This window comes from Amblyomma americanum, chromosome 1, assembly GCF_052857255.1.
Source record: "Amblyomma americanum isolate KBUSLIRL-KWMA chromosome 1, ASM5285725v1, whole genome shotgun sequence".
NCBI classification, from domain to species: domain Eukaryota; kingdom Metazoa; phylum Arthropoda; class Arachnida; order Ixodida; family Ixodidae; genus Amblyomma; species Amblyomma americanum.
In genome coordinates this window covers 458,248,864-458,265,184 of record NC_135497.1, presented here as the reverse complement: position 1 = coordinate 458,265,184, position 16,321 = coordinate 458,248,864, and the positions used below count along the sequence as shown (strand labels likewise).

Genomic DNA, 16,321 nt, shown 5'->3' with positions numbered 1-16,321 from the left:
GCGCTCTTGCGGGTAATCGAGTATGTGAAGCTTTCGTTGTAGCGTTTTGATCAGTATATTATTTGTTTTGTCTTAATTCCACAAAGGCATTTTAACCGCTCTCCTCTCTCTAGTTCTTTGAACCTGCTCACTACGAATATCCTGGGGCCAAATATATTTTCTGTGCGTCAGTAAGCAAAGAATCAGTGGCTGCGTGACGCGAACGAAAGGCGGCTTTGTTCTCTAGTATTGGTTTATTTCCCTCATTTTAGTGTCGCTTTTAAAAAAACCACTACTGGGGGAAAAAGGCTCTTTTCATAGCCGTCAATCAGCCACGTCAGTGAAACTCGTCACGCATGTTTCTGGGCAACCACTTCTTGGCGGATTACTTTTTTTCCTCTTTCGATGACAACAGCAGCAGGGAGGAAAGCTTGTCGGTAGTGTTCACTATCCCGCGTCTTCCTGCGTGCTTTACCACAAACGTGGATTTCCACCTAGGCCGGACTCATTCCTTAATGAGAGATTTATTGCCTTGCCCGATGAGTATCTAGTAAGACAGCAAGCAAGCGTCCCTTAGAAACTGCAGCTGCAGGCGGTTCCGCAGAAGCGAGTAAGGGGTCCGATCCCGACCGCGGTGGCATATGTTTCGATGGAGGCGAAATGCAAAGGCGCCCGTATGCTGTGCGATGTCAGTGATTGTTAAACATCCCTAGGTGGTCAAAAGTATTGCGGAGGCCTCCACTACGGCACCTCTTCCTCTCTTCTTTTACTCCCATCTTCCTCCCTTCGCTTACGGCGTGGTTCGGGTGTTCACCGAGATATGTGAGACAATTACTGCGCTATTTCCTTTCCTCAAAAACCAATTTCCAGTTGTTTCCTGTGTTGCTCCGGCTCCTCTTTCTTAGTTTACCCCGGCATGGACAATGGGATTGAAAACAAATAGTTATCAGGGGCTGATTTTGTGAGGTCTCTTTGTGGATCAGTCGCTTTGGTGATTTTTCTTCATGTTTTGAAAAGAAAAAAAAAATTGTTTAGTAAAATTTGTCCTCGAATAAAGCGACTTAGTCACTACGAATTAGGAAGACGTCATTGCATCGCATCATCGGTCTACGTGTAGTCAACACCATTCAAAAGAAAACGCAACCAACTCAATTGTTTTGTGCAGGCACAAGCCACTAAGAGAAGCAGTTAAGAACATATGACCATTTGGCTTCAGACGTGTCCTCAGCTTTCTACTCCAGACCATGAGGTGACAGATTATTTGGAAGAGAAATCTGACATTATTACGTGGAATTTTTCACATACATACGGTGCAGCAACAAGACAAAGACACTTCAGAGAATGTTGAAAAGTGAATGTTGACTACGGAAAAATATATTTGGCAGGTCATGCATGCTCGGCGCTGCTTGTATACATGAGAAACTTGGAGCCTTGGAAACAGTCTTTACGTTCAAAACAACAAAAGCGGCATAATTCTATGGAATTCGGTGACCCTAATATGGTCCCATATTATCACTCTCAAGGAACACCAAATTACTTGTGTCCTTTTAAAGTGCAGCCGTTGACTTAGAAACACAGCAGTCCGTCATAACTTTTCGGTTGTCGTGTAATCGGAGCGAGTGCATCATGCATAACATACGCTCCAAACTTCCAAAACACTACTATCACGAGGGAAACAAGTATGTACAGTCAATTTCCAGACCAGTAGCATTATTACAGTCGCCACGCGACCACACGGAAGCCGTGCCTGACGCATAGCGCTCTGCACGCAACTGACGCTTGGGACCCAACATGCCGCTGCGAGGGGGGAAACGGCGGATCGGGGTGGTATAAAGGGTGTCCCCACCCTGAAAGCGGAGGTGAGCGGACATCCAGGCACCCTATCTTTCTGCCTTGTGTTGTGTCTGTTTTCGCGCCTGTAACCAAAGATGTACAGTTACGCACTTGCCCTGCAAGACGTTCTTTTAATTTCAATCGCCTGCAACCGTTCCTAGAAATAAGCGGCTTTCTCTCCAAAGTTCAATTTGGCTGCCGTCCAAACATCTCAACGCAAGACGTACTTCTCTCCCTTAAAGAGTCTCTCTTACACTGAACCACTCCCGACCTATATTGAAGCGACATTGGAGCCGCGCGCGCTCCTCCAGATGCAGGAAGGGACCTCGACCAGTTTGACATGAAAAGAGCTTTGCGCGGCGGCCCTTTACGGCGCACTCCTCGCCGCCATTGTGACCGTCCCTTCCGCATCGCGAATTGTGCCGCCTGAGGCTTGCCGCGTGTTTTTCCGCTAGTGTGTTCGCACATTTACTCTTTAGATGCCTTTACAACCAGCATACACATATGAAATGATTGCCTCCGTAACCATGGGCGCGCCCTGGGCCGGCGGTTTTCTGCAGTTAAAATATTGGCGATTTTTATTGTTTTTAGGGTCGCCATGTTCTTTCTGGGCAGTGTCGCGCGGGCTGAGAGACGATCTTCGGTCTCCGCGTTTGCGGCAAGCACAACTTTTTCACTGCGGCGGCCAGTATAAGACGCCTCCTCGTTCGCTATAATCGATGCGCCCGGCCACGACGTTCGCTATGTCTAAGACAAACTGTCATTGCCCTTATGCATATATGCACAATAGTATTGCCCTTGTTCGTGACAAGCGAGCGCTCGTTATATCTGCGACCGTTATAAGTGGGCTTGACTGTATTGACTATCCTTTGTTTATTTCTTTCTGTATATTCCACTAATTGTTCTCTGCAATTCCAGCCCCCTATGATTCTCCATGGTGGCTCAGTTGAAATAGAGCTCGGATACTGAGCTTGAGGCCGCGGGATTGAATCCCTGTCGCGGAAATTGGTCCAGTTCCCTACATTACGGCGTCTCTTATATCATGTGCCGCTTATGGACGTTAAACCCTGCGTACCGTAAGATACGACATATATTCCTGCTACCTACACGCTTCCCTTATTATTCTGCTGCGTTCGTACTAGAGCCATCCGTCAGTACAGCGTATCCCTTTGATACTTTATTCATCGCAGAATGGGCCCCTTTGAAGAAGCCCCTGAAGACAGAGGCTCCAGGAAATGCCGCCCCACATTACCCAATAACGGCCACAGTGGGTCACTTACCATCTTCTCCCCCTCCCCCTGCCGGACAGCCAAGCTGCCTGTAGAAGCCAAGGAACCCTTTCCCGGCGTCGTGGTCGTTCGATATGAAGTGCATGGTCACGCTCCGACCAGGTCCCTTGAAGTCTAGGATACCTGCCAGAAGATTCAAAAGAACAATGAGTCAATTTGGCCATCGTGTAAGGTATACGTAAACAAAAGGTGCGCGGTCAACGGACATTGATTTCAAAGGGTATCTTTTTGTTGTGTTGTGTTTTAATGCAAGTAGGCAGCTAAGGTCATCATGCGCCAGGCACGTTTTAAAAAGTATCGCCGGGGACGTCAGACATCTGAACGCAAAGTATCGTCATGCGTCCTCAACGAGCCGCAGATGCCAGCAAGTGAATTACGCAAAGATGCCAGCGAATGGTGCACCGTTCGCAGGGCCTCCAAAGATCATCCAGCGCTGCAAGTTTCCGCCCATGCTGCTATGATGGATTTGCAACGGCGTGGGGGCGCTGTGGCTCCCGTGCCTTGGCAGCTCTGCCTACCATGGCGCACGGCCTAGAACACAACGCTGATGCCTACAAGCTGACGCTGTACTTAGTGTGCTCGGATGTTCACGTCTCTCGTTCTCCCACATGAGTCGTGTTCTGGAGCATCATCCCGTGGTAGTTTTTGCTGCAGGTTAATCCAGCAAAAACTAAAACGAGTATTTTTTGAGCCTAGAAGAAAACCGTTAATCGAACACGCACCCTTCGCTACGCTGATCCAGATATCCAGTTTATAAACCAGCATAAAATTCTTAGTGTCATATTGTCTGAACAAATCAGCTGGGATCATCACGTCGCCAATATTTGTAAACAATTATGAACAGTAACAGGGGCATTGCCTCGAAATCGAGATTTGTAACCACCGAAAGTGAAATTACTGATATACAATGAGCGCTTCCATTCTCATATAAACTACTGCAGCCTAGCATAGGCAACTGCAACCAAAGCCAACATCATCAAAGAGTAGAGCCTGCAGAAAAAAAATGATCGCGCAGGTGGCAGCCAGCGATTACTCCTCTTGAACACAAATTGCATTTAAAAAATACAACATTGTTAAACATCAATACTGGCGTCATTTTAAAATCCTGCGCTCCTTTTAATTTAGAGCGAAAGCACTACTCCCGTACAAAGCTGAAGGTCATGTGGCTATGAAATTTTACCTTCAGACCAAAAGAGCCGATGATGATGATGATGATGATAACAACTTTAATATTCCACCAGATAAGGAGGCCCCCTACTCCCCGACCCCGGCACGCAGGCCTAGAGGACGGGGGCGGGGACCTCCGCGATCACAAGCAGGCAAAGAGGTCTTGACTCTTCGCGGCTTCTGTCGCCAGGCGGATGGCTTGTTGCTGTTGAGCAGAGACCTCGCTCCACAGCAGGGCTTCCCAGGCTTCTCTACATTTTATGTTTGCTTTAGCCTCTGGGGAGCTAGCGCATTTCCAGATTATGTGGTCGAGGGTCCCTCTCTCCCCAGAGTACTTGCACTTATCGTTTTTTTCTATCACCAGTCTGAATATGATAAGCCCAGACCGGGTTTACGAAGTTCCCAGCTTGAAGGCGCCGCCATGCGACTGCTTCCCTATTGTTTAGATATTTGTCCTGTGGTGGCACCAGTCTCCTGCACAACCTATAATTTTCAACAATCTCCGTGTAATTTTGCAGGCGCTCGTCCATATTCCGGCAGTCGGGCGGCTCCACAGCCACCCGGAAGTAGAGAGCTCGGGCTAACTCGTGGGCCACCTTGTTGCCAGGAACGGAGGCGTGTGCGGGGGTCCAAATTAGACTGATTTTTCTTTTCAGGCGTCTACCGGCCAGAATCCTTGCCGCTTCCGGCGTGATCCTACCCTTTCCAAAATTCCAGATGGCTGTTTTGCTTTCGCTGATTATGAAATTGGCTTCCGTTCCAACGCAAGCGAGCGCTATCGCAACTTCTTCCGCCGTTTCCGTGTTTCGGCTTCTAATGGTGGCAGCCGATACGGGGGCACCTCGGCCGTCGACTACCGAGGCGACCGCCGCACCCGACTTGCCACTTGCCGCGTCCACGTACGCAACCGGCTTGCTGTCCATCGAATCGAAGCTTCTGATTAGTGCTTCTGCTCTCTTCTCCCTCCTCTCCGTGTTGAATATGGGATGCATGTTACGAGGAAGGGGGAAATGATTAGATTTGCTCGGCAGTCCTGCAGGATGCTCGATTTGCCTCGTAGTCCCCTATCGGCTTGCAGGCCTACCATTTCGAGAATAGCTCTGCCCATGGTCGTTCGGCTTAATCTTTCGAGCTGTGAAATTCTGACAGCCTCCGCTATTTCGTCCCAGGTATTTTGCACTCCCATAGAGAGGAGCTTCTCTGTGGGGGTGCTAATTGGTAAGCCCAGGGCCCTCTTTATGCACCGCCGAATGAGTGAGTCTAATTTCCTCCTCTCCTCCGACCTGATGTTTAAGTAAGGCGTGGCATAGCTCACGCGGCTTATTACGTATGCTTCGGTTAGTTTAAGCAAGCTTTCCTTCAAAACCTCGTCCTTTCAGCGCGACCCTTCTAAAAATGCCAACGGCTTGGGTTGCAAATATCTCTAGCTTTTTGATTGCCCCATCATTATATCCATTCTTCTGAATGAATTGTCCTAAGATTATGATTTTATCTACCTCGGGAACTGGTTTCCCCTCTACTTTAATGTTAAATTCCCAGCTGCGCTTGCATCGGAGCGATGTTGGGTTATAGACGAGTAATTCCAAATTTTGCGGAGAGCATGACAGATCCCTACTGGCAGCATAGTCCACGGCAGTGTCCGCAGCCGCCTGCAGGCGTTCCTCGATGCTCGCATCGCTCCCTCGGTTAATCCAGAGGTTGATGTCATCCGCATACATACTGAAATTTAGCCCCTCTATGCTCCTCAGGGCTTCGGCGAGGTTCCGCATCACCAAGTTGAAGAGGAACGGGGAGATAACCGAGCCCTGCGGCGTGCCCCTTCTCCCTAAGTTCAGTGTGGGAGACTCAATGTCTTAGAACCTCACGCAGGCAGTTCTGTCTGACAGAAAGTCCTTGATGTAGTCGTATGTTCGCGCGCCTACTCCGATATCCTGGAGACCGCGGAGGATCGCTTCGTGTGTAACATTATCAAAAGCCTTTGTCAAGTCCAAGCCGAGAATTACTTTGGCGTCTCTAGAACGCGAGTCGATTATGCCATGTTGGAGTCGGAGCATCACGTCCTGCGTGCGCAAGCCCGGGCGGAAGCCGACCATTTCGTGCGGCGACAGGCCGTTTTGCTCCATAAAGCTCGTCAGTCTTGTCTGGACTACGCGCTCCAACAATTTCCCCATGCATGAGGTTAGGGAAATTGGTCTTAGATTTTCTAGTTTAGGGGGTTTGCCAGGCTTTGGGATTAGAATTACGCTTGCCGCCTTCCACTGCGGAGGCAGGTGCCCTGTGGCCCAAATTTCTTGCATATACTCCGTCAGTGCGCTGATGGAGTCATCGTCCAGGTTTCTAAAAATTTTGTTGTTAGGGCCCGGGGCCGATTTCGTTTTTAGTCCCAATATTTCAGCCCTGACCTCCGCCTCCGTGATGGGTGCGTCGAGCTCATCGTTGGGAGTTCCGTCGTATGCTGGGAGAGGGGTACTATGGGTATCACCAATGTACATGCTGATGAGTTTGTCCATAAATTCCGCGTCTGTACCATCAAACGCGTGCCTAGCTTTTGGTAATCTAATTCCCGATTGGGTTTTCGAGTTGGTCGGGTCTAATAGGTGTCTCAGCAGACCCCACGTTTTGGAAAGGCTCATGCCCCCCTACATCTCGTCGCATCTTCTGCACCAATTCTGTTCGCATAATTTGGTCGCATAATTTTCAATTTCTGTGTTGTGTCTAGCGATCCTCCGTCTAAGATTTCGGTTCCATTTTTGCTTCTTCAGTCTGCGCTCCATACCATGGTTTGCCTCCCACAAGTGAAGCAGTCTGCTATCGACTATCTCCGGGGCGTCGTCCCCTTCAAGCGTCTTTGTTGCCTCTCCAACGTGACGCCTTACGGCCTCCGTCCATTTCTCTATGTTTGTGATCCTCCCTGTGGGAGATTTCTCTCGCTTCTCTCTAAATAATTCCCATTCCGTAACCCTCGGTTGACGCGCACGACGCGTCTTCACTCCTTTTTTAAGGATCGAGGCCAGAATGAAATGATCGCTGCCCAAATTTTGTTCCGAATTTTGCCAGTTCAGATCTGTCACATTTTTGGAGAACGTCAGGTCAGCAGAGGTGTCTGTGCAGACGCTGTTACCCACCCTGGATGGACTACTAGGGTCCGTGTGTAGGGTGAGTCCCAGCTCGTGCGCGTCCTCCCATAGCTGCCTGCCTTTACGGTCTTGTTTAGCGTAACCCCATTCTGGGAGCGCTCCATTAATGTCACCGACTATTAGCAGGGGGTTAGTTCCGGCTGCTTTAATCGCTTTGCGAAAGAGGGCCCTGAACCTCACCTTTCTCTGCTTCGGGGTACTGTACAAATTTAATAGGAACACGCTCGGTTCCTCTTTTCGTCCCGTAAGAATTTCCAATAGCACTGCCTCAATTTCTCTCGAGTTGATTTCGTGCTCTATTGCCGCAATGTTCCTCTTAATCAACGTTGTGACGCGAGATTTCTCACCTCTGTCACTTGGAAAAGCTTAGTATGCCGATAGTTTTGCTGCTTTGCCCGTCTCCTGCAAGGCTATAGCTAATGGTTTCTAATCTAATAGCGTCAAGTATTGTTGCACTAACGCCCGCTTGCGCTGGAAGCCGCGACAGTTCCACTGCCAGATTATAGACTCACATGGTGTGCCTCTGGCCATTTTGGAGCTGGTTGATATCTTCCTCAGCTTTTTGTTGCCATTCTCCGATGGCAACTAATTCTGCCCTTTATCTTTGTACTTCGCCCGTAAGGGCTTGGATCTGGCTCTGAGTCTGATTTATTGCGCCCATAACTTGGGCCATGACAGAATCGAATTTAGCTTCGATTTTGGCTTCTAATCTTTTCTCTCGGCCGCTTGAGCTCCCGCACCAGGGGGCGCCCCGTATCCACACCCAGGGGGAGATCGAGTTCCAGGGACCCGGCGAACCCGTGGACTCACAAGCGGAATCCGAGCGGGGATCGAAAAAGTGTAAGCTTTGGCAGTGGCGTTTCCTAGGCAAAAGATAAGAAAGACAAGGAGATCGATAAATTAAGGAAAGAAGTTAGGGAGCTTAGAGATAATTAATAAGCTCACTGAAGAGTTACGTACACCAAAAGTGCAGGTGCGTACGGGGTCCCCCTCACTCCACAGTGCGTAACCAAACTTGGTATCGAAACCAACCCCCCCCCCGGCCCCTAGGGCTGCGACTCCCATGCAGCCTGCGGCACCGGAGGAGGAAAAGATGATTGTACAATTAGCTAGACCGCCCCCAATTAAACGCAAAGGAGAAGACGCTGATCCGTTGGTGGCACTAGAGAAAAGACCAAAGAGCCGAGGCTTGGCTCTGACGTCATGCCACGTGACTCGCCACTCCTCTCTGCAGCTGCGCGCGTTGAGCTGACGGCGCTCGCTCACCTAGCAACATGGAGGATCGATGCCTAGCAACTATCGAATCACGTGACTCGCTGCGCCTCGTCACAGCTGCGTATCGGGAGCCGACGGCACTCTCGCAACTGCCAGGAATCGCGTGAGGCGCCACTCGCTATATAAAAGCGTGTGGCGCGTGCTTACCTTCGCACAAAGCCATGGATGAGCAACGTGTCAAACTAGTGCTTCGACGATGCATCGTCGCCGTCAAGTGGAATCTGATTATCTTTACGATATGGAAAGGAATCAGATTGGACTGGCAGAAGAGAAAGCTGGACGCATGTGGCGAAAAAAAAGAGCTCACAGCGCTAGACCTGGCCTTCTACTAGTTCGAAGCGGGGTGTGATGATGATGGTGAATATTTACGGCGCAAGGGCCTCTGCGGCCAGAGAGCGCCATGGCACAAGGTATTTTGGTTTGCGCAAGGTGGGGTCAAAGACCCGTTTTCCAAGCATTTCACCCTGTTTAAGCCGAGCACCAGGCCAGGGGAAACTTGTACCCATTGTGTCACCGGTGGGTACCCGGCGTCACTAGGGATCAAACCCCGCACCTCCCGCATGCGAGGCGGATGCTCAACCACTAGGCCACTGCGGCAGTCTCGCTCAGCAGTTTGTGTCTAAGAGGTAAAACGAATTGAAACAATGGCAAACTGCTTGATGGACCACAAGACAGTCTTCAATTTAATAGAAAAAGTACCAAGCCAAACCATTGTTATGCTGTAAAGTTTAATCAAAGCTAAGCCATGTCTAACCATGCTGAACAGAGCTTTCGCTCGTCTTCTAGGTTCTGGCAGGTTGAACCATAGCAATTTTAATTCCTCTGACAACTACAAAACTTTTTTTCACGATGCTGGATGCTTACTATCCAACCAAGACACCATACATACTCGAAGCACAGGAGCATGGTTCATTCCAAGGTTCCGTAATAGTTGCAAATTTTAGACATTGCAAAATAATTAGGCAAATATCCTTAATAAATACAAAATTGCACAAAAGCCTACAATGAATGACGTTAGATCGCTTTTCCTGTGAATGGACGAAGCTGACCATATTGTATACAGCTATACAATTGCATTGCATAACTACTTTTTCTTTATTACAGGTGAAGTGTGTTCTTAGAATTCAGCCCATTTTTTTTCTTTTTAGTTGCCGAGTTGTACATTTTCTCCATGTTTTACGAATACATTTTTGTTTCAGAACTGCATATTCTAGCTACTTTTTCCGCAAGCACTGTTAAATGTATCTCTCTTTCTCAAGAAGTGTTTGTACTGTGCATACTGATTATTGCTGTCAACTGTGACGCTTTTGTTATTCATTTCTGCTCAAATTTTTAGTGAGTTGCCCAGCCATCTGCCATGTGATAGGGCTCCTCGGCATCGTCAAGCTGGTCCGACAGCTTTTAGCCGAGGTATCCTTTTAGTATATTTAAGAGCAAATAAAAAAATTAACTGAAATAGATTAGAAATGGTGTTCAGAACGTGCTTGTTCATGAAATATTTTATTTCTGAGCTGATGTTTTGCTGCGTGGTTTCTTTTTCTTACGCTATCATTTCTCTCCGGCCCATTATAGAGTCTCGGTGCCGTTTTTTTTTCTTTCCGTCTTTTTTTTTCAGGAAATCAAATAGCTTCAACGCATATAATATTACTTGTTCGTTTATTTTATTTATTCCTCAGGCGTATATATCCTTCAGTGTCTAGAATAGGCTTAACTAAATCTTTCCTTCTCTCCTTATCTGTATCCGCCTTTTTTGTTGTCCTCAGCAGGGCGAAACTAGAATATAACTAAGTTCAAGCTAGTAAAATCACTTGAACTACTTGAACTGTGTTGAGGGTTCTACTCGGAAGGGATACTATATGGAATTAAAAGGTTTTCCGAATGCAGGAATGAAGTTAAGGGTTACGTTTTCACGTCTATTTGTCCGCTGTTTTTGTCCGTCCGTCCAGGCCGTCTTCTATGACCTGCAAAGTGCACAAGGTGCTAGTGAAACTTTCGGCAACCACACTCTTATGGCCGGTTTGGGCTGATCGGGTGTTTGTCGAGAGCAATGAATGATGATGGCACGCTAGCCGGTGGTCGTATTCATGGCGGTTTACAGTACGAAGGCAACTTGGGGTCGTCGTCAACTCGTCCGGCGACACGTTACCGGTTGGGGCAGGAACTCCAACTTCTTGGCAAACAAAACTGATTTATTAAAGACGGGCCGAAATACAAGGCAGGCGAGAAAAAGGCGGATTAAAAGCAAGGCTGTTTAAAAGCGACCGAGAGTGAGACTCGGTGCGCCCCAACTCTTTGTTTGCAGCTAAATTTAAACCCATCGATAATTGGGTGCAGCTTTACTATTCCAGCTCTTGCATAATTTCGGCCAATAGGAGTGCGATGACATCATGCATAAAAGTGGGCGGAGCCCAGGGCACGCCAGAGCGCAACCCAGTGGACCCCGCTCCTCCTGGAACATGCAGGGCGCGCGGCTTCGCATACACAGCTCGCCGACCTTAATGACCCCCCTCCCTCTTGCGAGCTCAACCCTCCTCAAAGGAAAAAGGTCGTGGGCTCTTTGCGACCATGTCCAGGCTATTCGCTGTCTCACTCTCCCTTTCCCACGGCATTTGACAGCGTCCGAAGCGCGCGACTCGCTGTCATTATTCTAACCCCTCTCGACTTTCAGCGGAGACGGCAGATCCCGGGGAAAGGGGGAAACGAGCCACCGGCGCCATGGGCTTCTATCTTAACAATGGTGCTTGAAAAATTCGTTTCCGGTTTCTTGTAAGTGCTAATCCACGATATCGTCGATTTGAGCTGTGTCAGCCATGCAGAGTTTTAAAATTGTCCACCTACAATACCACGTTGCGAAGGCAGACACGCACAGCCTCACAAAGAGAATTGATGTTCTGGAAACACTAGGCCCCGGCAGCCATATAGCACCTGTATCAGCCCTGAGGGCGCCAGATAGTGCACGTGCCAGCGAGCTGTTCGCGCGCGTGCCGCGTCAGGTCCAATCAGCGCATACGCACTAGCGGCATGCAGCGGGCAACAGTACCCGCTATGCTAAAACTCTGTATTATACCAGTGCCAACACTAGCGTTCTTATTTCGTTCACTGCCTCTCATCCCTGACCTCACGGCGCAATTCCATGGCCAGCCCCACCTCCTGTAAGCGCTCCGTGACACTATCTCTGCACATGCTCTGCACCTGTCCAGCAGGCTGTCCGTACAGCATACGCTCTTTGCAAACATGCGCTCAATGCCTACACTACTGCTAGTCGCAACTGCCCCAGATTTCATCTGGCGCTCGATATAGAATGACCATTTAGGCCTGACTGAAATTTCACTGGCAAACTGTGTAATTATCTCCTAATACGGGTCAGCACGCATGCATTCCTGCAGTGGGGCCGTCCAGGCGCAGCACAGATCACACCGCCACTCTTCCAACAACGAGTAAAAGAAAAGTCAGACATTACTTGAGATAAAGGTTATTAACCAATTTCCACCCCATTGCATGACATGGTCCAGCTCCTGCTTGAGGGCTTCTTTGTGACTGGTGAGTAGATGATACAGTCGTCAGCGAACGGGCTGATTTGACAAGGTTCATGCAGCCGGACATCATTAATATATATTAAAATAGCAGATGAGGGCAACTAGCTCACCTAGCTCAACAAGACCAATTAGACCAAAAAGAAGTTTTATTGGAGTTAGAACAGTGCATTGTGGAAAGCTTCTTGTAAAAGAGAGAGATCTGGACGTACAGTGTTTACGATTACTGACTTGGAGGGATTCGTATATAATTCTTCGATTCAGATTATTACGTCGAGATTTAGGTTTGGCATCGATAATTCTACTATTATTCAATGCTGTGCTAACTGCCGAATGTCTTTACGCAATCGTGAAAAATGGCGTCAGTCTGTACGTTTCCAGTATGCCCAGAAAAATCCGTGCTGAGATGGACGGAAAAAGTTGTTTCTAAGGGGTTTTTACTGCGAAAGTGAATGACGTGTTCGCTGATTTCAGAGGGAATGCTGGTTAGGGATATAGGGCGACAGCTTAATGGAAATCTTCTATCACCTCATCTGTACGATGGAACGACTTCTCAGCTGGCCAGCCTTTTAGTGTTATACCTGTAGAAAGTGACTGCCATATGTAAGTTCAGTGCACTGTTACTCTAGGTATTTTTAGCAGTTTAAAGATGATTTCCTCGAGGTCCACTAATGAAAAAAATTCAATCCAATCAACAATGAAATGCCATGTAACAAAAATGTTACTGCGTAACTACAGACGCGACGCCGAAGATGCAGTTATGAAGGCAAGCCGCACTCATCTGTAAAACTACTGAAAGCAAGCAGTAACCGCGCAGTCGGTATCTGTGACAACTCCACCCAATGCATGAGCTAGAGAAACTGTGAGCCCTGGTGCAGCGTTCCCGACTTGTTTCCAAATTTCTTGGGTTGATGCATAACATGCGCGGCAGAACGCAGTAAGAAATGCGTATTTTGTGTTGCGGATGGCCGTTAAGCACGCTTTTTCTGTTAAGCAGCACTTCTTCCACGCATCGGCATTTCATTTTATCCTAGCAGCGCTGCAGAATCGGCTCTTTCTATTCTTCCGAGCTATAGTATACTAAAACTTTTGGGAATTTTCGAGACAGATTTTTGTGGGAATAAATTTGTTGGTTCTTTCGTGTAGCTCGTGCTGTTGCTTTCATGTAATCCAATTCATTTTTCACATCGGCAGAGGAAACATTTCGCAAAACCAAACTCGTGTGAAACGCAAGCTTATATCCTTCACGCACGTATTCCCCCACATTCTAGATTGATAATCATATGCTAAATGTATGTTCATGGACTTTTCGAAATCATTTGATAAATTATGTTACAAAGGAACACTTCTTGAATTAAATCATGTAAAGACTGATCATAATTTACTAAAAGGGACTTAGTGTTTTTTTCCAAATCTCTATAATTTTTTTGTCGCTAATGGTTTTAACTCTTTCTTTAAAAAAGTGAGCTCCAGCTTACAAGATACAGCCCTTGGTGCGCTTTTGTTTCTCATTTGTTTTAATTACATTCGCTTTCTTGTAAAATCTATTATTTCCCGGTCGCGTTTCTAGGGAGGTGAAACAAAAAAGGCGCCCGTGTGCTGTGCGATGTCAGTGCAGGTTAAAAGTCTCGAGGTGGTCGAGATTATTCCGGAGACCTCCACTACGGCACCTCTCTCTTCATTTCTTCTCTTAGTCCCTCCTTTATCCATTCGCTTACGGTGCAGTTCGGGTGTCCGCCGAGATACATGGGACAGTTACTGCGTATTTCCTTTCCTCAAAAACCAATTTTCAACTCTTACCTGTTCTGAGATGATGGCGTTATTGTTGGAGAAATAAATAATAACAATTCTTCAATTTTAAAATCTGTCCTTAACACTACAGCAGGCAAGTACGATACATGGCTAATGACGCTAAACATTAACGAATGGTCCGCCGTTGTGGCTGAGCGGTTATGCCGCTCGGCTGCTGACCCGAAAGACGCGTGTTCGATCCCGTCCGCGGCGATCGCATTTCGATGGAGAAGCCCGTGTACTGTGCGATGTCAGTACACATTAAAGAACCCCAGGTGGTCGATATTTACGGAGTCCTTCACAACAGCGTCCCTCATAGTCTCAGTCGCATTGGGACGTTAAACCCTCATAAACCAAACCAAGAACGCCTGTTTATAAGAGGTGTTCCGAGGCCTGGATTGGGAACAGTTGAGAATAAGAGTTAATAGAGAATACCTAAGTAATTTGCGATTCGCTAATGGCATTGTCTTGGTAAGTCACTGAAGAGATTAACTGCACAGCATGATCAACGAGTTAGACAGGAGAGAAAAATGTTGGGTCTAAACAATAACGTGCGGAACACTAAAGTAACGTTCAACAGTGTCGCAGAAAACAGCGTTTCACCGTTAGTAGTGACGTGCTAGAAGTGGTAAAGAAATACGTCTACTTATGGAAGGTCGTGACCGCTGATCCGGATAATGAGAAGGAAATAACTATAAAATGAAAATTGGTTATTGCGCAAAGTAAATGGCGCAGTATCTGTCTCACATATCGGCGGACACCTGAACCACGCCGTAAGGAAAGTGTAAAGTAAGGAGTGAAAGAAGAAAGGAATAAAGAGGTGCCTAACAATGGGGTGGAGCGCATATGGCAGGTTCTCTCAGATCATGAATGGCAGTTTATCAATATCCCTGAAAAGAAAAGTATGCAACAGCTGTATCTTACCGGCACTAGTCTATGGTGCAGAAACATGGAAAGTAGTTCAGCTTAAGTTAAGGGCAACGCAGCGAGCTATGGAAAGAAAAAATGATAGGTGTAACGTTAAGAGCCCGGAAGAGGGCAGAGTGGGTGAGGATCAAGAGGAAGAAATGGGCTTGTGGAGGGCATGTAATGCGAAGGCAAGATAACCGCTGGTCCTTAAGGGTAAAGGAGTGGATTCCAAGGGCAGGCAAGCGTAGCAGGGGGCGGCAAAAAGTAAGGTGGGTGGACGAGATTAAGAAATTTGCAGGCATAGGTTGGGCGCAGCTGGCAAAATACTTAGTTAATTGGAGAGGCATGGGACTGGGAGAGGCTTTTGCCTGCAGTGGGTGTAGTCAGGCTTATGATGATGACCAGTAAAAAACCACAGTCATTATTATAACGTTTGGACCTTTCCCTGCTGTGAAGCCTCAAATTTATTGATGACTCTTTACTAGAGTGTGTGCCACTTTCAAGAAACAATTCGGCAGTTCTCAGAAAACGCAATCTGGCGAAATGACGTCGGCCACGACTTAGCGTGGACTTCAGTGGTGTATAGGTCACAACTCAAGTTACATTGGCCGGCCTGCTGATACGGAAAGACGCCGCGCGGATGGAGCGAGAAGTCCCAACCTGCGGTCTCCCTGTGGTGCCGGGCTTAGACGCACCGCAGCGAACCAGTGTAATCATGCCCCGATAGGACCGTAAATAGCAAATCACTGCCAATTTTATCCTAGGGTGAGCCACAGAACCCGGTGCAATTAAAGAATCTATCTCAAATGCTTCCCTAGAGAACAAATTTGGCGGATAGATGAGCGAAGGGGTCACTCACGTATCTGCCCCTCCAGCTGCCGGTTGCAGTAGCGCACTCCGTTGATCTCCATGAAGTCGGCTCCGCACTGCCCATCGGGAGGGTTGTTGGAGTGCAAGTTGAACTGGATGAAGGACAGCTCTACCCTGCGCACATTGGAGTGTCGAGATGGACATTCTAAATTCGGCAGCACATGAAAAGCCTTTCTGTACCCAGTCGTAAAATAAAGGCGACTGAGTTTATGTTGCTAGTGAAGACAACAAGGCTTTCAATTCTAGTCTTTCCCACTATTCCACAAAGAATACCCGAATATAGTTGAAAACGAGCGCCTTTTTATATCAATAACCGCACCGAGACGCAAATATTGATCCGAGCTACTTCTCACAAAAATTTCATTGGACAATCTAAAGTCTATAGACAGTCTCTGGACTTACTACTTCATTTCACGTCTGGTGCTCTACAAACCGGACGCGAAATTTGGAGATGGTGGGTTCGGATCACACTGGTGGCATTTGGTTGTTTTTTTCGATTTTATTAATCTCCCATTTATGAAAAATTGCACCTTTAAAA

At 47.6% G+C, this 16,321-nt stretch overlaps 1 protein-coding gene across 1 annotated transcript in view; it reads right to left on the bottom strand.

Annotated features, from left to right (window-relative positions):
- The window catches only part of LOC144116022 (cubilin-like), a 264,621-nt gene that overhangs the window by 108,206 nt on the left and 140,094 nt on the right, over positions 1 to 16,321 (bottom strand). Inside the window, exons 20-21 of the mRNA XM_077650682.1 lie at positions 15,773 to 15,897; positions 3,093 to 3,224 (exon numbers count right to left, since the gene is read on the bottom strand). Of these exons, the coding sequence (XP_077506808.1) occupies positions 3,093 to 3,224; positions 15,773 to 15,897 (257 nt within the window). The remainder of the gene's footprint in view (positions 1 to 3,092; positions 3,225 to 15,772; positions 15,898 to 16,321) is intronic.